General features: G+C 41.9%; 1 protein-coding gene across 1 annotated transcript in view; it reads right to left on the bottom strand.

Moving 5' to 3' along the window:
* Positions 1 to 21,396, bottom strand: part of hcn2b (hyperpolarization activated cyclic nucleotide-gated potassium channel 2b) — a 70,616-nt gene extending 49,220 nt beyond the window's left edge. The window contains exons 1-3 of the mRNA XM_033620893.2: positions 20,450 to 21,396; positions 18,407 to 18,830; positions 10,906 to 11,067 (exon numbers count right to left, since the gene is read on the bottom strand). Coding sequence (XP_033476784.2) covers positions 10,906 to 11,067; positions 18,407 to 18,830; positions 20,450 to 21,285 — 1,422 coding nt within the window. The 5' untranslated portion in view covers positions 21,286 to 21,396. The remainder of the gene's footprint in view (positions 1 to 10,905; positions 11,068 to 18,406; positions 18,831 to 20,449) is intronic.
* Between the last annotated feature and the right edge of the window lie 3,701 nt (positions 21,397 to 25,097).

Here is a 25,097-nt window from a genome sequence, read left to right as displayed (position 1 = left end):
GTTTAAGTCCCTCAAGCTTGTGTTAACCACAAACCTTTTTTCAGGCGTCAAAAAACCTGCTGACTCTAAAACGAGGTAACCAGCAGTGCTTAAAGTCTTACTCATTACTGGTATTCAGGACTATGAAAGTTGCTCAGTGGTGTTTGAATTCTCGGGTTTAAAATGACCCGTATCTTCTGTATCACTGCGCCCATAGAGCAGGCACACTAGAGACCTTGTCGGCCAATCAGCTAACTCCTGCCAGCCGAGCCAGCTACTTCCGGTTTAGCCTTGTGCTAACTTGAATGGGGATTAAAATGACTCTAGAATTTCAAAATGTTAAAAGACCACATGGATCAAATCCCGATAGTGAAACAGGTCATGTTACTGGGGTTGTGACGCTCAAAATAAACAGCATCCATTGATTTACAGATGTCTCTTTCCTAAGTAAGTCTATGGAAAATGTCTTTGTGGGCCCGATGGCATCACGGTGCTGATCCAGAAGTTGTAGTTACACAGCTTGGCCACTATGTCAATGGGCTTCAGAGTCTGGCACACTTTCTGGGGGCCTGGTCTTGGCCTTGGATGAACAGTGCAAAAGCCACACTACATAAAATATAAAATATGTTGTGTTGTAAAAGCTGATTTGAGTCTTTATCTCTGGCTCATTTGTGGAAGTCTTTCTCAGCTGACTCCTGTGTATCTTAAATTCTGACTTCATCAGACGTCAAACGGATGCTTGTAAGTCACGTGGCAGGATTTTAATTGATTTGCAAGAGGAATTGGACTCGACGGATCATAGCTTTGCTGCTCAATAAACTGTTGTTATTGAGTTTGAGTTCATTAGCTTGAATTGGTTTTTCATCTTTGATATCGAGAGGAAGAAGTTAAACATCATGTGCTTGATGAACAACTTCCACATAAAGTACTAGATGAGATGAAAGGGTCTGGACTTGTTGATTAAACTAACTATATTTCATATCTTTTGTAAAGTTACAGTGGAGACTCAGCAATCACATTATTTATACATCACTGAACTGTTACATAAAAAGATTACAGCAGCTAAAGGGAGGGTAGTGTGTATTATTTGGGAGAACAGGAGAGGGGTGAGTTTTCTCTCCCCAGATTTATGTTTTCAGCTCTTCCTTTTAAAATCTATTGTACTTTTTTAAATATTAACTTCTCCCCTCTGACAACACAAAATACAGATTCAGCAGGATTTGTTGCTTCGTAAATCATCGTTATACATATATATATATATATATATATATATATATATATATATATATATATATATATATGAACACATATGTACAGTATGTAAACATTTTGAGAAGGCTATATTTTCCCAGCTTGACATCTGTAGGTTGTTTTTTTTCATCCTCCTCCCTGAGGTATTCAACTTTGGCAGAACTGTGATGGAGAATACCACAGCTGTCATTCCTCTGCTTTCAGCAAACCAGAAAATTTGCAGAGAAGGTGTGCAGAGGAATGAAAAATACAGGTGCATTTGGAGGGAATCATTTGCAGAGGAGGAGCAGGTTCAGTCAGGCCTTCAGATCCTGTGAAGGACCCACCTTGGTAGGCTGTGTCCTTCACAGTATCCAGCCTCTGAATTGAGACACAGCTGTAGATTTCAGACCGCTGTTGGTGTGCAACCATGTGCATCCGGAGAATGTGTCTAGTTGATGATGCAAGCTGTGGCCATATGACTCAAGCCCAAAGCATCTGTGCTGTTATGGTCATGACAAGTAAGAGGCAGACCCTTGTTGTAGTAATGATAATAAGATACAGAGGAATAATTCTATAATGCTTAAACTTAATAACATTTGGAAGAGCCAAGTGCTTTTTTAGCCGCTGCAGCGTGGCTCTATAAACTGAGATATTAGTCGGTCCACTCCTTCGGTCCCGAGGGAAATATCTAAACAACCACTGGATGGATCACCATTTGTCCATGATAACAAAATGTCTGTTAAGCTAATGAGATTCTCATTAGCCTCAGTTTTTAACATTTGTGCTAATAAGCAAATGTTAGCCTGTTTGATCAGCTGTAGTATCACACGGCACCCTGCAGTCTATCCTTTGCAGCAGGGGGCTGTGGGCTGGAATTGAGCCTGCAGCCGCTGCGACAAGGACATTGCCTTTGTACATGGGACACCAGCTCTACCCACTGAGCTACTGGGGGCCCAGTAAATACCAAATTAAAATAGAGGTATATAGTCTTTTTACAGAAACTCCAGCATCTGACGGAGTCTTATGAACAGAGCTGCCAAACATGCCGAGCCACATCTGTTTATTTATATCATCACATAACTAATTAAAAACAAACTAATCAAGGAAAATGACCACATGGACAAACACCAACGTGAAGAAAACCCGTCCAAAGTGATAGAAATCACCTTCCTTGGAGAAGAATTTATTTGACGAGAATTTGGGGGTGGGGTTTATGACACTGCAAACAGCTGCCGGGGGGGCGATCGCATAGATGTATAAAGAGAACTGGACACAGAGATGGAGGATGGGCTTGGTTTATTCCTGTGAAAGTTGCTCAGTGGTGCATGAAGCCAAAAAAACTTTCAACTGCAACAAATAAATTACCTGGACGACTGGCACTGACTGACATTGTGTGGCCCACAGAGAGCAGGCGCACTAGAAACTTCTCCTGACAGAGCTAGCTACTTCCACTTTCGCCGACCGCTAACTAGAATTGGGATAAACTGATTAAATTGTGCAGCTCTTCTAGACTTTCCAAATGTTATTGGACCAAATTGATCAAATTCTGGTAGTAAAACAAGTCATTTTGCAAAGGTTGTGATGATAAAAACAAAAATCATCCACCTATTTACAAACATCTCTTTCGCTATGTAAGTGAACAGGAAAAATTGTTTTGGGCCACACGGCATCACATGATGGACGTAATTATGTTTGACTACCAGGATGTAACGATCCATCAATCTGGATATATCGATTCAATGATCAATGATCTAGATTCATCGACCCAAAGTGAAAACATCGATCCATATCATCTGTAGTATACGCTTTTATTTTGAAAGTCTGTGTCACCATCAAACAACGGCAGGCAGACGGCAAGCAGCCAAGAAGACAATGTGGATAGTGTTATTTACTCCGTGATAAATCAGCAGTGTCAAAATATTTTCAATTTCAGAGAAAATAGAGATCAACAGACAGAGCACATGTTGTATGTAAAACAATTTGTTATGAGATAGAACAAGATGTAACGTTACCTGCCTGGACGGCATCTCACTCTGCTAACTTCTCACTACAGTAACATTAGCTGCTCTGTTTTAACAACGTTCGTCTGAAAAAACGTGCATGCAGGCTGAAATTTTAACGTGCTTAGACTTTGTAATATCAGCAAATATCGTATTGTTGTCCAAAGAATCAATATAATACCGTATTGCGATGAAACTGGTGATTTACACCCCTATTGACTACTACGAAAATTAACCTCAAAGCCCGGCACGCTTCGTGGGGCCTGGGCGATTGTATTAGTTTGACTTTAGGCTACCTCTGGAGCTGATGTGGTCCATCTTTACAGTCTATGATATAGCCTCAGAGAACTGCTATGGTGGCTGTAGATATTTTCTTATTAACAAGTGAAACGATTGATACATTTCTCATCTTAAAGTGATTATATGTGACAGTTTCAAAGTGATAAGCTGGCCTGAACCTGAACTCACTGAATTCATCACTGCTCAGCTAAACATGACAACTTTTCTTCTAAAAAATGGGGTTGGTCTCACGGGGGGAACTTGCCCCACAAACACCGCAGTGCCAACCAGGCTGGGCAGTATTATTTATTTATTATTTATTTATTTAAATCTAGCTGAGGCTTGACCCAGCAAAACACAAAATATCTCAGATTGGAGCCAATAACCCTCTTTAAATGAGTCAGTTATAACCTATGGCAAATAAAACTACTTTACCTGATGGTTTCATGTTTCTAGAGGCCTGCACATCTCAAACACCCCGAGAAGAGCTGTGTAAGTTAAGAATTCAGTCACTCTCTTGTGTTGCCTATGTTCTAAATCACACACATTACTGTACCGCCCACTTTAAATGCTGTTCTCTGCAAAATGTATTTAAGAAATGGACGTTATGTCACTGACATCTGTTACACTTTATAGGAGATAAACCAAATTAGTACTGAGAGAAGCTGTTGGATTATAACAAGCAGTTGTCACTCAACTCACACACACACCGACACCTCCACACACACACATCTCACACAGTAACTGTCCATTATTCTTATGCGTGCTGACAGGCCTGCCTGCCAGTCAGATCACTTCAGTAATTGAATGAATGGGGGATATCCTTATTAACTTTCACAGCCAGAGGGTTTCTTGAAGTGCATCTGTGTGTGTATGTATGTGTGTGTGTGTGTGTGTGTGTGTGTGTGTGTGTGTGTGTGTGTGCATACAGAGCACATGCATAGACAATAAAGCCACACAAATTGGGGAACTATTGCAACTCTTCCTCTACAGTAAAAATGTCTCTCAGCAGCCTAAATATTGAACACAGAAACACTGCTCAGACTGAAGCAGGACAGGAAGACAGAGGCTTTATTCTAATGTCATTGATCCCAGAGCCAATCAGGCGGAGGCAGATGGGACAAACCCACCTGACATCCATGTAACAGAACGCTACTTAAATAACGGACTGTAATGATTTTGGTATCTTGTGATCAGTATGCTGTGAGGCTTATAATAAACTCCAGTCTGCTGCGTGCATATCTTTTACAAATGACAGATATTGTTTTTTAATGCTTTGAGGCAGAGCTGAAGACATTAAAGGAAGGAAGAGTCGGAAGGAGGCTATTTTGATTATCATGCAGGTATAAGAGTGCCTTCAGGGCGAGTTAATGAATCACGTGTTGTTTCTGTCTGTCTGTTTATAGCCTAAGTGCACAGATGATGCAAAAAGGAATAGCAGGGTGGAGTCCGGTAAACGTCCAGCGCGGGCAGGCAGCCAGCCAGCCTGAAGTGAGGATCATTTAATGCTGCGTCTCTCATTCAAAGCAGCTCTGAAGAGGATCTCTGACCTTGATTACCCCGAGATGGAGAGCAGCAGAGCACACCAGGCGGCCACGCCCACATGGGTGCTTGCTGGCATTGTGGCATCTCGCTCAGATTTTGGCACACGGGCGTAAACAAGGCACATCGCTCTGAGGCATTGAAGAGAAAACTGAATGTAAACACGGTGAGATATATTTCTCCGCATTCATTCCCTTTGGTGGTAATAAACATAATGCACAAAAATGTCTTTGTGCCATATAGGAGCTGCCTGAGATTGGAAAACATTAACACAAAATGAAGCTTTGAATTGGGACTTTAATGCCTATAAGAGGCTATCAACACATTTTTATTTGCAACTAAAAGCTGAGGAAACAACTCCAGATGCCGAGGGAGCAGCAGGCGTGTCTGAGCACTATGGGCAGGATACAAGTGGAGGCTAGTAACATTCAAGCTGTTGTTGGTTTTATATCTCAGTCAAACTCTGTCAAAGTCTACGATACTTAACGTTAATGAGTCAAAAGTGACATATAAAGTTGGCACACAGAGGCAGGCGTCTTGTGAAAAAAGATGGCCAGAGATGAAACGAGAGGTGGAACGATGGAGAAGCAACAGTCATGCCCCCTAGGATCAATGGGTGTGAGATCCATCTGTTCCTGGAGATCACACTCACACACACACACACACCAATGAACGCAAGCACGCACGCCACTGTGTCATAGTACACAGTGTTTTCAGAGGAGTATTTTCGAGGGTGGGATGTCACAAATCTACGTGCCAGAATTAGAAGGTTCAGCATATGAAGCATTTCTTAGCGACAGCGGCGTCAGACAGCTCAGGAAACAGACGGCATATGACGAATGCACGAGGAAGGACTCATCCAGTCTGCTCAGCTTCCTCAGACACAACAAATATGTGATTTCACTCCAAGAGATAGTTTCAGCTGGTTAAAATCATTTGCAGCTTCTGATGCTGCAGCAATGAGCAGCAGTAGGCCAGCGACACCGTTTGGCTCTCTCACAGTGGCGGGGTGGTTTATAGGGCACATGATGTTGATGTCAATCAGGAAACTGTGTCATTTCGCACTAATGCCAACTATTTCTCCTCGGCCTTAAGCAATCACTTTACTCCACATTCCTCCTGCAGTTATTACCTCTGCAGTCAATACAAACTCTCCTCTCTAACTGCCGAGCCATTTATCCTAATAGTGCCATTCTCTCTTTCTCTAGTTACTCCCACAGCATTTCAACAGTGTTCACTAATGCACAGCATATATCAGGGCTGCAACAAATGGTAATTTTCATCATTGATTACTTTACCGATATTTTTTTTTACAAATGACGTATTAATCATTTGGTCAGTAAAATGTAAAAAAAAAGTGAAAAATGCTTATCACAATTTCCCAGAACTCATAGTGACATCTTCATTTTGCGTCCTTTGTCCAACCAGTGGTCCAAAACCAAAAGCCTATCATATATTTACAACATCATACATCACTGACTGTCATAAATGGCAAAGAAAAGCAGCAGAACCCTACATTTAAGAAGCTAGAAACAGCAAATGTTCAACATTTTTACTTTAAAAATGACTGAAACTGTAAATCGCTTATCAAAATACTTGGTGATTAATTTTCTTTAGATCAACTAATCAATTATTGAACTAATTGTTGCAGCTCTAGTATACACACCCTGTTTACTGTGTGCTCACAAGCAGGATTCACAGCCTTTCATTAAGTCCATTATATGCTCGGGCGGTATCTATTTTTTCATACCTTCATACCTTCCTGACCTGCATCAGGATATACGGATATGACAGTCCATGTGAAAAACAAACAAACAAACAATCAAACGAACAAAAAAGTAGCCTAAAAGCTGAGCTACTAGTGATAGGAGTCATTGTCACATGTATGACATTGTCTAGCCCAGTGGTTCCCAACTGGTCCAGCCACGGGTCCAGATTTCCCCTTAGTCGTTAGTTCAAGGTTCACACAGTTTAATACATTCAACGTCATACTTGCGTTTGGCCATGTCGTCGGGTAGTTTTGCTGTCTCTGCCAATTAGCTGTCCATTATTTACTCACTCTAAAGCAGGAAACGGCACTTCAAAATAAAAACTTGCGTTTGCGAGTCACTTGCCGTCCATTCAGAATGGACCCGTGGCCCACTTTTGGACCATGACCCACCAGCTGGGAACAACAATGCTGTGTTTTTACTGTGCAATTAGCCCACATAGACAAGTTGTTCTAGGTTTAAATACATACAGTACGGCCCATAGAATAATGAATAGATAGGAAATAAGTGGCCTTCTTTATAGATTCTTGCTCGTTGCCACGGCGGATACCGACACATCAGTGGGCTGAACGGTGATGATGTGTGGAATAAAATCACATTGCTGATAAACTGCTTTCCTTTTTTTTTTTTACGACTCCTGTAACGTTATCCCCACCACTCACAGTCCCCATCTCTCTCAGCTCAGCTGCCTGTTCCACCGGTACAGACTGACCTCTAATGGTGCATGCTGTGCACTAGGGATGCACAATATTGGATTTTTTGCCAATATCCATTACACCGTTATATAACAACTAATTTGGCCGATAACCAACTATATTGATTGATAATTCCATTTTTTCCCCACCTAATTTTAGTGATCAAGTCTCTTCTGTAGTGGAATTAACATCATATTATGCATGTATACTCTTATTGTGATGGCCCACCAGCAGATGGAGACATGAAATACAATACTTTTCAATGTTTGTAATATTCATTCATTTATTGTGCAAAATAAGAAAAAGCATGTTGGCTGATTCTGAAAGTTCATTTTAAAGCCAATATCGGCGAATACTGATGATGTGCTGATATTATCGTACATCCGTACTGTACAACACAACATCTTTGTATCAGTTTAATTCATAGAGGAGCATCTGTATATTTGAGGGTATGGAAAATCATATCTTTGGGATTTCTAAATACCCTGGTATACTGTAATACCTTGATACCGCCCAAGCTTAGGCCATAGTCTGAGCAACAAGAACCGTCAAGATGCAAAATGTTTAAGTCAGCTCTAAAATCTAGGCTTGAATATTCTGCATCATGAAAACCATGAATATTTAAATTTGTATTTTTGGTCTCTCCTGGCTACACTGCCAGCAGGCATACCACAGGCAATACAGGCAACATATGTTAAATTGTATAAGGGATGTCGCTGATTATTTTAATTTGTAATTTAAAATGCTTGTGTGTTTTTTCCTTCCGTAATGTTGAAAAATGAACTCCCTGATTAATAATTGTGAAAGCTGTGAAACAGTGATATTTCCTCCGCCAAAACCCACGATACCAGGATCTCATATAGTGATATCTCTAACGTGTACTTGTTAGTGAAATATAGCATACTGTATAAGTTCAAAGAAGAAGTGTGACACAGGCAGGTATTGAGCAACAGGGCAGACAGGCAGATGTGTTTCACTGCTCATATCCCCTGACTTCTCCCTGCCTCCGGCTCTGTCTGTCACCACCTCCCAGCCAGTTATCTCTGATACAGAATGACAAGTCAGACAGGGTGGAAGGGGTTAGATTAGAAAATGATAAATACATGGGCAGGGGAAAAAACATTTCCCCATGTCCTTCTGTATTTCTGTGCTTTTGCTCTGTTAAGAGTCCCATATTATGCTAATTTTTTAGGTTCATACTTTTATTTTAGGGTTCCTCTAGGACATGCTTACATGCTTTAATGCTCAAAAAAAGCTTTATTTTTCTCATACTGTCTGCCTGAATATATCTGTATTAACCCTGTTTGAAACAGGCGACTGTCGCTTTAAGCCCCCCTCTTGGAAAAGCCTGGTCTGCTCTGATTGGTCAGTGTGTGCAGGTCTTCAACAGCTGCGCTCTCTCTCTGCTTACCTGCCCCATTATTGCAGCCAGAAAATGACTGTAATGGCACTGTAGTGGCAGTTTCTACCTTTATATAGACCCTTTTATTGTTAGTAAACAGTATGATGTTTTTGGTGGGCGGGGCTTAGCTGGAGGCAAAACAATTCTCCACAGACATTAGTTAGCGCTTGCTAGCGAGTTCTGTTGGCTTGTGTTAGACAATGGAGGAAGATGATCACTCAATGGATGGATGATGTCACAGGAAGCTTTGTGGTTGATTACTATGCCAATCTTACAAAGGAGGGCGACACTTGAACGGTTTCCACCAGTTTGTTTTGCTATCAAAGCTAACGTTAGCTAATGTGCTAAAAAAGTTAGCATAACAGAGAAATCCAACAGTCCTCTTAATACTTCCCTATTTTCTGATGAGGTGGACATGATAACCTTTAATACACATAACTTTATTCATCCCTACAACAGGAAATACTTTTTCCCTAACCTGATATGAAGTGTGTGCTGCACATGGGAGCATATTTGATGATCGCCTCCGTCCAGTCCTTTCGTCTTATCACATTTAACCATAGTTGTCTTTGTTTTTGTTGACAGGCAGTGGCAGCTGGTATGTGATAAAATTTAAGTTTTGAGCCATGACTCCTTCTATTCTGGCTCCCAGTAACACAACAAGACAACATTTTAAGACTCCTATGTAGCCTACAGCCCTGTGCTGGAGAGTCATGTTTTGCCTCCAGCTAACAAACTGATGCCATTGTGACGTCAGACCTAAAAGGGCCTATAGTATAGATGTGACATCACAACCTCCTGGAAGTCCTGACGGCTTGTTTAAAGGCAAAAGTTTGAGCATTTCAATACTTTCACAGTATTCAAATGGCACCTATTCCTGCTATGTAATAAAAAAAGACACAGAAATGTGACTTTTTTCAATATGGGGACTTGAAATTCCACTAAAATACCAAACTAGTCAGACTGAGTTGTGGGGAAATTTGTCCAAAAAGATAGAAAATCATATTGAACTTCTTCATCTGATGTAATTGTGCAGCCATAAAAAAACATCTTTCCTTCAATAGTGTTGTAACGAGCAGATATATACTCTCAGTTGCCAGTTTATTAGTCCCTCCTACCAAAAACTAATGCAGTCTGACAGCACTGCAATAAATCATTCCTTCGTTAGGTTGTAATGCTCAGTGTTCCTGGAAACAGTTTTAGAGAGATTTAATTCAACTTTATGGTCATTAGGAAGCTGTTTGTGGCACTGTTGTATTTTACTAATGTGTGATATTGATATCTGGATTTTTCTCTTGTCTTAAAGCTTCTCGGGAGGAGATTTAAAGTGAATATTAGGGTTCAAGAGGTTGACTGAGCAACTGTTTCTCCTGTTTGGCAAAACACTGGTTCATAAAGGGTTAAAGTTCGAAAGAAAAATGTTTTTAATAATAATGATTGTTCGTTAATTGTCTGGTTAGATCATCATTTCCTGCAGCTTGAGTTTCACCACTTGCTCTCCAGAGAGGTTTTTTTTCTTTCGTGCCAGCTATAATTTTGGAGAAAACCTCTCCTAATGGCCTGTCTATCAGCAGATGGCCAGTAGCTACCTGCCAGCTAGGAGGAGGGAAGGACATCTGAGAGGAGAAGTAAATAGGAGAGAGAGAGAAAGAAGAGAATGGCTAAAGAACAAACCACATGGCGTGCTGTATGAACCGAGCAAGAAAAAAAAAAGCCTCTTTTCTCATCCCTCACTCCTGCTTTCTGTACACTGGCATGTCTCCTGGGTTTAACTAGAGAGAGTTTAATTGAGGCCGGTCCTGTGTGTGTGTGTGTGTGTGTGTGTGTGTGTGTGTGCAGACTCAACCTTAAATAAATTCTATTTCCCCATCTGCCTGCAGATAACACACCCTCCTGCTCCACGGGGGATATGTTTCATGCTTTAGTTTTGCAGTAATTCTTCTTAGTATACTGATATTCATGTGATCGTGTGACTTACAAACACACACATAGATCGTTTAGCTTACCACCATCTTGTTGAGCGAGACCCAGCAGTCAGACGGAAAGTCCTGCAGCATGGGAACAAGGAACTGGAGACAGCCATCCCAGTGACACAGCAGCAGCATCATACCAATCAGGTTGAATATTCGCATCACAGCACTGGCCAGGTCATAGGTCATGTGGAAGATCTGTCAGGAGGAAAACAGACGGGCAGAGAGAGGGTTAGAAAACTGGAGAGGAGGAAAGACGTGTGAGGGGAATGAGAATTGAGTTTATGTTTATACAGATGGAGGTAAAATATAACAGTATATTGTTATAGTGAGGAGAGACCTGGAAACAGCTGGTGATATTTTGCTGTATGGTCTACAGTACATCAGGGGTCCAGATCCTGATTCATTCAGAGGTTTGGACAACCAGAAAACACCTAGTATGTTACTATTTGCATGAGAAAGTCATTAAATCATTTGACCCTTCGCTAAGCCCCGCCCCTTTGTGATGGTACGACAAGCTGTCAGAGTAAGCATGGAGCCCACACTGTAACTAACTGCACCCCCTGAAGAAATATTATCATATTTTTGGAAAAATGAAACAGTGATTCCAGAGAGAAGCAGACAGAGGGGTCTGCAGTCTGTGTTTGACGGATATATCCAGGATGTCAAACTGACTCAGCAGCAACAACAGGTTAAAAAGACAAAGATAGTTAGAAGCTAAAGCCGAACTATAGGCTACAGATCACAGTGTAAAAGTGAACCACCACATCACTGCTGATCGCCACACAAGACAATGAATATAAAGGGAAACTTCTCTGATGTTGAACCAGCTGTGTGGCATCGCAGTGTGTGCAGATGAACGGTGTTTGGCTTCGCCCCCGTGCTGCTGACAGCACCCGGACCTCAGCCGCTGGACAGGCAGGGATCTGTGGAGGAAGTCAAACAACGTCCATCTGCGCACACTGTGATGACACACAGCTGGTTGAATATCAGCAAAGTTTCCCTGCTTCCCTTCACTGGTTCCTGTACAGCAGTGTTGGTCTTTGTTTCACTGTTATAATCATTAAAAAGCAAAAGCAGCATGTGTATACATTCAGTAGGCTATATCTTCAGTAGCTAGCTAGCTAACCCTACACTTTTCAGGGTTTGATTTTGGTTTGGGAACAGAGAAGAAACATACACTTTTTTCCAACCTCTCCAGGTAACGAGTATCATTAATACACGACGTGCCCCAGGCACAACATTTAGCTCCAAATCCACAAAACCAGCCTGAAAATGAAGGAAATCTGAAACGACTGCATTAGAGTCAATGGAGCACAGGTGTGTTGTTGTCTGACCCTGAGCTGAGCCGGTAAGTAGCCCCTTTCACATTACAGATAAACCTGTTATTAATGTATAAGTATTGATTAGTGCAGCTTTGAATGAAACAACAGCCTGGGAGGAAGAGCTGCAGGGAAGTATATGTTTTTCAGTTGTGGTGAAAACTAGTGGGTTTTTCATTGATATATATGCACTTCATATAGTGAATAGAACAGGATGTATGATGAAGTGACTATTCAGTAACAAGCCGACGCCCTGTGTGTCTTTCCTCCTCCATCTTAGTCGAATAACATCATCAGGCAGATGGTCTACATTATAACCAGGTGGGGAAAATGAACAGGAGTCTGCGGTCTGACTTCATTCATGATGAAACCTCGTCAGACGCTGATGAAGCTTTGATCAGCGGCGCGGCCCGGCCCCCTCTCTGCTGTTTCTTAGATTTACTCCCCTCAGGTAAGAAGGCTTATTTGTGTGGAGCTGGTGTTGTGGTCACAGCCTTGTAAACACCACTCGCTGTGGCTTTGTTGGCTACTGGCCAGGCCTTGTTACCAGTACGTGTGTTTGTGCATTAGAGTGGGTTTACATCTGTGTGTGTGTGTGTGTGTGTGTGTGTGTGTGTGTGTGTGTGTGTGTGTGTGTGTGTGCACTCCTGTGAAATCCGTAGCATAGCTGGGCCAACTGGGCCTTGCTAAATTGTAAGTAAAAGCATATTCCCCACAAGGGACAGAGAATTATCTTTAAAGGGAAGTAGGCCAGATGCCGCACATATGTCTGCATATTATATATACTTATGCATACTGTACAGCCCTGCTTTATGGGCCAGTTTATGGTATGTTACCGGAAACAAAGGCTCATCTCTCACTTAAGACACAGGAATTGTCCTACATGTGAACTAGGCCAGATACTGTGTGTGTAAATGTGAAGGGGCACCCCCGTTTTGAGTTTACATTTTGGGAGCAGCCAGGTCGGGACATTTGACGACTCATCCCGTCACCTCAGAGACCTCACTGCCCTAAACCTTCAGCTCACTTGCATATCAAAACCTGCATTTCCTACAGAACCCCAGGGTGCAAACATCTCTTGTTAGTTACGGTGCCGACACAAGAGAGTCAACCGGTCCAACATATTCCTCCATCGCAAATTATGCTCCACTCGCTAATGTGCAAGATTGATTCTTGCTCATGTCGCTCTGGGCCTGTTTCTTATAGTTGGTGTGTGGCCGTGCTCACCAGATCCCATGAATTTATTTGACTTTTTCTTACATGTAATTTACATAGAAAGTTCTTTAAAGGGCAGCGCTAGTATAATTATTATCATTATTCATTATATTATTCCGAAAATTCAAATTTTGGTTGAAGTATGCATGTTTTAGCCTCAACATGCTATTTTCCTCTAGCAACTTTTTGCCCAAGTGACGTGATGTCGGTTTCTGTATGATGTCGTCGCTACATATAAAACCATGTACTGCTGTGGATGCCATGTTAGTCCTTTTCCGAAAGTCACACAGTAACAGACAGATTAAACAGATGAGTTGGCGGTAAACTAGCAACTCACTGTGTGATGTGAGGTAAAATTCCTGTTTCTGTCAATGGAGTCTGGTGGCTTTGAAGTAGGGCTGCCCTCAAATAGCCGATCAATCATTAGTCGACTAGAAGGGTCATTAGTCTGCAAGATTTCACTGGTCGCTCAGTCGCAGAAAACTTACAAACAGACAAACGTGAAACTTTATTAAGAGCTGTGCAGGAAGAGGCCACGCTCAGCAGTCAGACAGGAGTCAGGGTACAAACCAATCACAGCCAACAGATATCTTTCCCTTCTTCTGTAAATAGTCAAAAGTTGATCATGTTAGTGCAGGGCTACCCAGAGCTTTACATCTGTCCCACGGACGATAGGCCTGTACACTTATAAACAGCTCGTGGAAGAAGATCAGCTTAGCACAAGAGTAGCGCCCAGTGCCCGACCTAGAAGGTGAAGCACGAACCCAAGGTGATATGTAAACTCATCTTCATTGGTCGACTACAAACATGACGTATCATCTGAAACATGGAAGTAGCTACATGCCCATTAGCCCACAGCGTCATCAACAGGCGGCTCGCTCAGTGTGTGACGTGCACTTGTAGATAAAATATAGGCCTATATTAATGAAGGTTCATTAGTACGGTTTTGGATTTCTCTGTAATGTAGCACAGTGTTAACAATGTTACTGATACTATTCTTTCTTACACCTTCAACTCAAACCATTGTGTTGCCCTGCCTAAAATACATCATTTAGTAATTAGATTAATATCGTAAACATGCAGGCGACTAGTTGACTAATGGCCCTAAATGAAGACTATTGGTCGACTAGGAAAATAGTTAGTCGGGGGGCAGCCCTTGTGCATTGCTTAGCTTTTTGTGTACCAATACTCCTGCCTGCTTCTTCACACTGGAAGCTGACTATGGATCTATTAATGTGTTTATACAGTACAGATTGCAGTATTATACTGAATATCAATGTATCTTCATCTGGTTAAATAAAGACGTAATAACACCATGTTCCACCTCCAAGCTCAAATCTTCCAAGCTAACACTTTTGTCACTCTTGGTTCTCACTGTCAGCGAACAGCATGTGGCATGATGGGGGTGGGGGTAATATGGGGTATTAGCGCTGTAACCAGCGTAACCACTTTGTGATAATGGTTGTGTGGGATTTCAGTTTGAAAAACACAGAAAAGAACACAGATGGACCCGCCCCTTAAATGCTCATAACCCTTTTCCTAGCTGTCTAAACTTATCTTTAGCTTCATACATTCAGCATCAAGGTGTTTCTGCTTGGTGGATTACATGCTATTTGACTATCTATCAAATATATGTTGAGTTTCTTTGTTCTCCACTTTTCAGCATATTTTAAGTTCCCCTTTCCCCTTGTAAATTAGCTCCAGACAAAATGCCAAAGACACTACTTTCTCTCCTATAGCAGCTAATGGCCTTCGCTAATGTGGAGAAGGAGAAAGGGAAACACACTGTGAGGCCCTGCCCTGTGATTAGGAAGCATTCCCATCATGATTAATGAGGCTCCAGGACTAATGTTCCCCCCCGACACCCGAACAGCACCTGGCCATGTGTCACTGTCAGACCACAATCTGGGTCAAAGCACATTACTGTGACCAAAACTCACAGCCTGAAAAACACAGATAAAGTGCTTTCCTGCTCCCGTCTGCTGCACATTGTCAAACACACGGCGATCCGGTCGGTTCCGAGGACAACGTTTAGAGAAAACTATTGAAGCTGATGAATAATACTCCCACTACCAATCTCCACTCTCACGCACACACAGATGATCCAACCCGTTCACCGTCATTGTCTAGCTTATGAAAAAGGCATCCTCCAGGGCATGCCAGCAAGTGGAGAGCCTTGATACAAGCTTCCTGCTGCAGGAAATTGCTCTGGTTATTCCCGACAACCCTTATCTCTACCTTTGTGTTGGCCGCACACAAACACACGCAGCAGTCTATTCAAAGCTCACGTAGAAAACACACAACTTGTTCTTTCCTTTTATTAATTATGAGAACGGCTGTTGACTCGGTTGGCCTGCAGCTGAGCTGAACGGGGGAAATCATCTTCTAGGAAATCCCGCCGCAGCAAGCTGAGCTAAGCTGAGCCGAGCTGAGCTGGACAGACACGCAGCCAGCCACGTTTGGATCAAGCTGAGCGGAGCAGAGCTTGGGATGAACTAAGCTGATCAGGGGGCAGGGCTGAGCCGAAAGCAAAGGAGCATTCAGTTGTGAGTGTTTGAATGAGTAATTAGGGTTCTCATGGAGCTCAAATTACCACTCGGTAATCAGAAGAGCAGTGGTTATTTTCAGAGTGAGGGAACACACACTTTTGATTCATGGATGCTCGTCAGGGGTCCTCAGTTTGCATACGCAAGCACATCACAGGTCAGGCTTAATCGTGATTCTGTGGCGTATATGATGGATGATAATGCATCTATCTATTGACAAACTGGTGTATATGTGTTCAGAAAGTGTGTGTAGTTGCGATGCCACATTAAAATAATTATAGAAATGGAGGCAAAAAAAGGTAGCTTTGTTATGAGAGCAAAAAAAAAAGGCAATTAGTGTCTCACGTGGTTGAGTTCATTCCTCGGAAAATCCCTCTTCACTTTCCCACTGATAAGCACAAATTAATTTTTCATGAATCCTTAACTACATCAGTACACTCATTTATAATGAGCCATTATCCAGCTATCAGGCTTATTGCTATACAACACTGTAAAACCTCAGTTTTTGTGTGTCAAGGAGTAATTATACAGAGGATTGTTTTGTTGATGAACAAACAGAATTACTTGTATACTGACATAAACCACTGAACTGGAATCCAATATTGTATTATTAATTAGAGCACAGTCAGAGTAGCTTTTTTATGAGCCAGGGAAATACTTTGTCGTGATATCCACACTGCAGCTGGAAAATCAGTGATGATCAATACAGCTCTGATGCTTTGATGTGTCGCAGGAAGCTGATGGGTCTTTTCTGTTAGACTCTAAAATTCATCGGCAGGATTCATAATAACTGTACTCTAATGTGAAGGCTATATTATAATCTGCACATTCCTTCACAGATGATGGTGACAGGTAACTCAGGATGAGTTACACTGAGGAAATGTTAGGAATGTTGTCTGCAAAGGCTAACAGTCGTTTTATATGGCCTGGTTGGTTTCGATATACAGTTTTAAAAAATCTGATAAAGATATATCGGCAATAGTTTTTATTTAATTTTTTTAATACATCAAATAATGATCGTGTTACGGATCCCTTGAATTTGGTTTTTAACAAAGCGAGACATTTCACAGTTGAAAAAAATCAACTCATAAGTGCCCTCTGGTGGAAAAACTATGTCATAAATGACCACAAACCTAATGTGGCATTTCTGTACAGCAATTCCTTTGTTAGTCATCAACCAGCATAAACACTGACACCAATACATCTGTGATAAACTATCATTTTCATTGTCGATTAATCTGTCGATTACTTATTTGATCAGTTCTATAAAACGTCCGAAAATGGTGATAAATGTCGATCACAACTGAAGGAGAATCTGTTTAAATGGTGAATGTGCTAGGAAAGGTAGTATCGGCACGGTCGCTACCTGGAGCTCGCATAAACGGAGCCTGGGTTTGTTGAAGGTGGCAGTGTTGTTTGGGCTGAGAAAGCCATGTGTAATGTAAGATAAAGGAGGTTGTTGGGTCGGTGCGGGGAGGGGAGCAGTGAGAGCTGGCATTAGGGGAGTGTCTCTGGGATGCCAGAGATCACTGTCTAGCCTCCTGGAGGTGTCGTGGGACCAACTACACGAAACAAAGGAGGTTTCTTTCACTAGAGCACAAACTTCTTGTGTTTATTTGAATGAATTAAAGTCATAGAGGAGTAAAGACACCACCTTAATAAACTACTCAAACCGATTAATTGATTATCAAAATAGTTGTTTTAGCTGTTAGCTGTTTTACTATTTTTCATAGTTTTACATAATAAAAGTTGTTATTTTTTGGGTTAAACACGAATTAAGTGATGAGTAGAGAAAGACAATATTATTGGCTATTACTGGTTTATCAGATATAGTAGATATGCAACGACAAAAATACAAATAGACTTATGTAAATGTTTAAAACAGTGATTTTTCCTATATAAATGACCCTCATTTTTCAAAATAAAATTGTTTCTATATATTTCTGTTTCTATTGATGATTATTATACATAATCTATTTTTTTTTTTACTGTTTTTTACCCTGACACATTTTGCTGTTATTCTTCTTTCTTCAATGTATTGTTCAATCATTAAATACTTGATTAATATAATTTGATGCATCAACTCCTAAAATGTCTGTTTCTGAAATATCCTCCCATATATCACATCCCATATCAGTCAGTGTATAGACAGGCACAGCTGCACAGATGGTTCAGATTAGCGTGACAATCTACCACTGCCTAAATATAGCACACTATCTAAAACAGTGGTGCTCCTGCTGCGTTCCTCCCTTGTTGTTTCTTTAAATGTCTCACTACTACATGAGTGTGTCATCTTTATAAGCATGTGTTATCAGCAGTATGCTCACTGTATTCTTCATATACTGTCAAAGGGATGATAAAGATTAATTCTCCACCCTAAGTCTCTCGTCCTTGAGTGGTCAGAGTAAACCCCAAACCTTTTCAGTGAAGATCATAAATGTTGAATCAGCCTACCTCCTCCCACTGGTGGATGTAACGGATGAGTCTGGACAGCCTCAGCAGCCGCAGCAGACTGAGGATCTTAGTGAAGCGGACAATGCGGAGCGCCCGGGCCGTCTTGTACACCTCCGAGTCCATCCCTTTCTCCACGATGAGGAAGATATAATCCACAGGTATGGAAGAGACAAAGTCCACCACGAACCAGCTCTTCAGGTACTTCTTCTTGATCTTCTTGGGGTCGAGGATGATCTCGGTGTTGTCCTCGAACACGATGCCGGTCCGGAAGTTCAACACCAGGTCCATGAGGAAGAAGGTGTCAGACACCACGTTGAAGATGATCCAGGGCGTGGTGGTCTCGTCCTTGAAGAAGGTGATGCCCACGGGGATGATGATCAGGTTGCCCACCATGAACATCAGCATGGTGAAGTCCCAGTAGAACCTGATGGTGAAGCAGAGGGAGAAGATGATTAGAGACAGAGACACTGCCACCCTGAACACCGTGACAAATGGTTTAAAGTGCACTGTATCTTGTTCTGGGGAGGCAACCTATACCATCTGACTCAAGACAAGGTCAAACTAAGGACGAGCAGACAGACAGATGGATAATCGGAAAGATGAGCTGGGTGCAGTTCAGTCTAAATCAAAGAACAGACACAGGCACCCATACAGTAACGCTACTGATGGAGGATGTGTCAGCAAAATGCTCCGCAATGCTTAATCATACCACAAAATCAAACTGTAGTTTAGAATTTAAAGCACTGCATTGTAGAGATGAGATGATTAGTTGATAAAGAAACAATTTTGATAATTAAACAATTACAACTTTTTAGGCAAACAAGCCAAATATACTTCAGTGTGAGAATTTCCTGCTTGTCTTTATGTGATCTTAATCTGAAAATCTTTGAGCTGCACCACATTTAAAGACTTCAGGAAACTGCTGATTTTTCCCACTATTTTCTAACATTTTATGGACCAAATACTAAATCTATAATATCTATAATAATAAAACAACCCTTAGTTGCAGCTCTCTATGTGTTCTTGCCATGGTTGCTCACAAAGTCACACTGCTGTCTGGCTGAAAGTACGTGGGAGCCTGCAAAGCAAAGGGAGGAACTGATTGAAGAGCGTTGCTGAGTCATGAATGTTCCCTGACATAATTCCCCACAAAACCGCTAATCAGTATGCTTATTAAATCATAATTTAATGGCAAAATCTGAGTCACAGCCAGTTAAGAGCTCAGAAAGTTGTCTCTCTCTTCAGAATGCTGCTGATGTACACTTGGGATAATTGGAGGAGCTGTCCTCGGTGCTGAAACAGTTGTTCAGACGCATTCCAAGTAAAGACGTAACTTTTCCAACTTGACATCAAGTTCAACAAAGACTTTTTGAGGACACTTGCTTGTTATAAATATATATATCATATTGCAGATACCTTAACGTTTTGCCAAAGTGAGCAAGAGTTGTCCAGAGCGAAAGCATTTAGCAAAACCAACTCAATGTGGGAATCACTATCTCTCTAAGGAAAGACAACCCTTTGGCACCCTGACGAAGACCTTAGGGTTGAAACCGGTTGGTGTTTTAATGTAAGCAGCCATGTTTTGAAATAAAGGCTTTTTAACTTTATTCAAATGCATCTGAAGTTCCTTTTTCTTCCCAAAACAAAACATGTCTTCATCTGTCCCTTGAACTGGGGAGATCAAAATAGTCAAAAAATAACAATAATAATTCTTTATAATGGATCAAGTTCTCCTCTTAAGTTTCATTTTTTTTGCTCCTGAGAATTTTAAGAACAAATGTCTAAGGTTAAAATGTCTATATTTGGATATTTGGATCATTTTGTGTAGGTATTTTTGATTTATTTTAATCTTGGCTCCAACTGAAGGAGTTTTTTGAAGATGAAATTCTATTCCCAAAGGACCTTTACGCATACCTGAATTTTTATTATATGTTTTGTCTTTCCTCACACACAGTTCGATAGAATCAAACTCTATCTTCCATGTAGACCAGCTCAGTGTAAGAGTGTGAAGTGTTTATGGACCTAACTCAATTTGACCCATACCTGAAGTCGCTGTATGGGTGGATAATCCAATTACCCGCTGACTTTACGCGCTCCTGCTCTTTCTCCACCGCCTTCTGGCTGCCAAACATGCGCAGGGAGAATTTGTTAACTCCGGGCTGAAGCATTGAACTAAACTGCCGCTGCATGTACGTCCGGTTCTCCCTGGTGTCTCCATCATCCGGCACTATCTGAGAGCCGTCCTCAGCTTTGGTAAAAGTGACAGAATTTCTTGACTGAGTCGGAGTGTGTCCTTTACTAGTTGGGGCGTTGGAGAAGGAAACTCTGGAGTCCTTTTTCTCCATCACTGCCGCGGTCCTGACCTCGGCACTGCCCGGCCCCTGTGTCAGGGGCCCCGGTGAAGTGACAGAGCCGTCCATGCCTGCAGCCTGCCCCTTGCAGTCTTCAGCAGCCACTACTCCATCTGCCTGCTTCTCCTGCCTTGAGATGAGAGAGGAGAGGCTCCCTGAACTGGTCGGGTCCCTTCTACAATCTCCGTTTTTGTTGCATATCATACCGATGGCTCCCTCTCCTATCACACCTGCCTCTGAGACTGTGTCCCCTCCAGCAGCATCCCTCCGGCACAACTGAGCAGAGGCTGCGCTGCTGCCACTGGCACTGACAGGTGCGGAGTCCTCCTCGTCTCGCAGGAGCCACAGCTCATTGTTGTTGGAGTTTTTGCGCGCAATGGACGCGGCCCCGCCTCCTGGCGTCAATTTCTTCATCTTGGTTCCTCCGCTGCTCCCATGGTCCTCGCGTCCGGCCGAGCTGAGGACTTGAGGTGGTCGAGGCTGCTGGAATTTGGGCTCCTCCTCGCCGTCCTCCGCCTCGACGTCCATCACGGGCAGAACAAAGACAAGAGGGATGCTCCCCGTACCTTGAACCTGGCGACACTGGGCGGCGGCGGGGGAAGGAGTGAGGAGTTCAGAGCAGCAACAGCCCTCCTGCTTTCCACTCCACCACTTTAGGATAACAGCGCACCGGTGGCGTTGCTATGGCTGCAACCTGGCTACTGTAGTTGTGTGTGTGCATGTGTGTGTGTGTAAGAGAGAGATGGCAGCATTACCTTTGGGCTGCAACCACTACAGTTAGATTATATTGAAGATACTATCAAAACAATAACAGTGAAAACTCTATTTTGCTAATAAATAATCACATCAAATTTATTATTAAACACAAATAAAATCACCTGATGGGAGCGAGGAACAGCAGGACAAAGGTGACAGATGAAGGTCACAAGAAACAACCAACTTCTCCTTTGTCATCCACAGCTTTTCTGAAACACACTATAAGCAGATAACCCACTCTGTCATGATCAGGTGACCCATAGTGATTCTAATACTTGATCTAGTCTTTCTTCACTGAGAGACTGTTTCAACAGCGTCTGCCTGTTGCTTTAGGTTGACAGTCTGCCAATATGGTTGGCGACCCTCCATTCTTGGTTAAATGGCTCCACCTTGTGGACAAATACACGCATTGTACCCAAGTTTCCTGAGCACCCATTACACCAGGGGTGTCAAACATGACCCTCTAAAGGTCCCAGTCAGGCCCCCTGGAGGAGTTTGCCAACTAATAGTGATGCACTTGTGAAGGCTAAGAGGTGTCAGATTTCAGGACTAAGTTAAACAGCAGGCATAAGCGTTATATCGTAGGCAACTGGACTTGCTTGCGTTTCTTGAAGACGTTTCGCCTCTCATCCAAGAAGCTTCTTCAGGTCCAACTGACTGGTGTGGAGTGGCAGGCTTTAAACTCTGTGTGGGTGTGAACCCTACAGAGTGGTTAAGATCACATGTGAGACGCTGACCCACCTGGCCATCATGTGTGTCGTTAGGGTCAGATGGGACCAGGTATGACTGGGTGTGAAGTCGTCTGGGGAGGGATCCCAAGACTGCAATTTAGGTGGGTGATAAGTGGTGTTGTAGGTCACCTCCTCTGTTTAACAAGGGTCACTCTAGTTTGACGTAGATGGCTTCTTTCACGTCGCTTTCAAGGCATCTTTATTCAATCAATCAATTTTATTTATAAAGCCCAATATCACAAATCACAATTTGCCTCACAGGGCTTTACAGCATACGACATCCCTCTGTCCTTATGACCCTCGCAGCGGATAAGGAAAAACTCCCCAGAAAAAACCCTTTATTCTCTGGCCAAGATGTGAACATTGCTGTCCTCAAAGGAGTGTCCCTTCTTCTTAGATGTAAATGGGCAGGTGAGTCTTGACCTGAGGAGCTGGCTCTCCTGTGCTGTGCCATGTGCTTGTGGAGTGGTTGTTTTGTTTGACCTATGTATAAATCTGTGCATTCCTGGCTGCACTGAACTGCATACACTACATTACTCTGCTTATGCCTGGGTGTTTTGTCCTTAGGGTGTTCATGCTTGTCTAGGTTGCTTCTTCCTACTCCTTTTTGGACATGAAACTTGAATTTATATTTCTCATTTGTCTCTGTTTTGTAGTTTTTTTTCCTACAATATATTCTATTATTATTATTATTATTATTATTATCTAAATGTTTGAAATAAATAAATCAAATCTTGCCTCTGTGTTGGATACAGATTGCTGCCTTTGCAATATAAACATCACCTATCTCTTCTGTTCTCTGTGTGCGAGTCCTCCCTTGCTGCACTATAGTCCCCCCCCCCCCTCCAACTACCACACCAGAGAAAAAGACCAACAAAGGACAGTTTTTAGGGCGCAGCGCAACCCTTGTGAACCACTGTATAAAGATTAAAGACATCTGTACTTTACTATGAATTTCAGATGGACTCCGCTACGTTGCATCGTGTTTGTTACATTAAACCATGTCTAACTAAAACTGCTGCTGCTGTCAAAAAGGAGGATTTGATTTTAAGGATTAATTTTACTTTTAAGCCCATACATTGCTGAACCTCTCTGCCCTACTCAAACTCCGATCTCTTAGATCCTATGCACAATGTCTTTTAACTGTCCCACTATGGAAGCTGGTGGGTAAGGGAGATCTTGCCTTTGCCGTAGCTGCTCCAAAGCTCTGGAATAGCCCTCTAGTCTCAAACAAATGCTTCCCCTTCACTGACACTTTTAAGACAAATGTTAAAACATACATGTTTTCAATGGCCTTTGGTTGTTTGTAGTGGTTTTAATATTTTAGTATTTTCATCATTTTACCTATGTAATTGTTCTTACCAGTGTTATTCTTTTTTATAATTGTTTGTATAGTATATCTCTATATATTTGTGTGTCATTCTTTTATTTTGTACAGCACTGTGGTCAACTGCGGTTGTTTTTAAACGTGCTATATAAATAAACTTGATTTGATTTAAAATTACCGCCTTGCAGTTGTATGTCTCTGTGAACCAGTCACAGTTTACATCCATTCCTGTCCAGACTCATACGTAGCCATCAAAGTTGACAATGCTTCAGGTGTTGCTACAAAGATGATGCATATTCTAAAACGTGGATGCTTCACACACATCTTCAACCTGGCAGCACAGGACGTCACCACAATGACTACAGTTTCAAGGTGGAAACTCAAGCTTAGTGTCCCCACGTCAGTATCTGACCAAATATCTCAAGTCTCTTCCTGAATTAAGAGAAGTGTTTTTGAGAAACATTATGGTGTCACAGTGAACTTGACCTTTGACCTTTTGGATATAAAAATGTCATCACTTCATTATCTTTTTCTGTTTGACAATTGTGTGAATTTTTGTCATAATTAGTGGATGAATTCTTAAGTTGTGGCTAGAAACATGTTTTGTGAGTTCACAGTGACCTTGCCTTTTGATCACCAAATTCTTACCAGTTCATCTGTGCATTCAAGTGGATGTTTGTGCAAAATTTGAGGAGATTCCCTGAGGGCCTTCTTGAGAGACTGCGTTCACAACAATGAGACAGAAGCAAAGTCATAGTGACCTTTGATCGCCAAAGTCTAATCAGTTCATCAAGTCCAAGGGAACGTTTGTGCCAAATTTGGAGGATATTCTTTCAAGGCGTTGAGACATCACGTCCATGAAAATAAGACAGATGCAAGGTCATAGTGGCCTCTGATCACACTGATCATAAAATCTGATCAGTTCATTGAGTCCAAGGGAATGTTTGTGCCAAATTTGAGGATATTCCTTTACTTTAAGACGTTCTTGATATTGCATCCATGAGAATGAGACAGACGCAAGGTCATAGTCCCCCTACCTAAACACTTCATTGTTGAGTCCAAGTGCACATATGTGCTAAATTCGAAAAAAATCCCTCAAGAAATGTGATATTACGTTCATGACAGTGGGACGGACGGACAACCTGGAAACATAATGCCTCTGGCCCTGGCTAGTGCAAGCCCAGAGGCATTACAAATAGATGGAGCATGTTTTTTTGGTACGTCTACATCTGCTCAGATGTGCAAAGTTGCAGTGGAGTTCTTGGATTCTCAAAAGTAAAGCTTTGAATAAGGTTTAACCTACATGTTTAAGCATTTCAAAAAGGTATGGGATGAGAAAGACCAAATTAATTCTTTAAGTTTTTTTTCCTTGTGATCACATTGTGTTTGTTTGCAGGACTGTGACTCCAACAAACAAAGTGATTATGATCAGTGCAGCCATTTTGGCCTCCTCATATACAGTGCTTCCTGTCTCGCTATTCAAGTCACCCTTTGAGTTTAAGGTTGAGCAAGTAAACACAAACACG

This window comes from Epinephelus lanceolatus, chromosome 6, assembly GCF_041903045.1.
Source record: "Epinephelus lanceolatus isolate andai-2023 chromosome 6, ASM4190304v1, whole genome shotgun sequence".
Lineage (NCBI taxonomy): Eukaryota > Metazoa > Chordata > Actinopteri > Perciformes > Serranidae > Epinephelus > Epinephelus lanceolatus.
The sequence above is the reverse complement of the archived record's forward strand: the minus strand, read 5'-3'. Positions and strand labels throughout refer to the sequence as shown.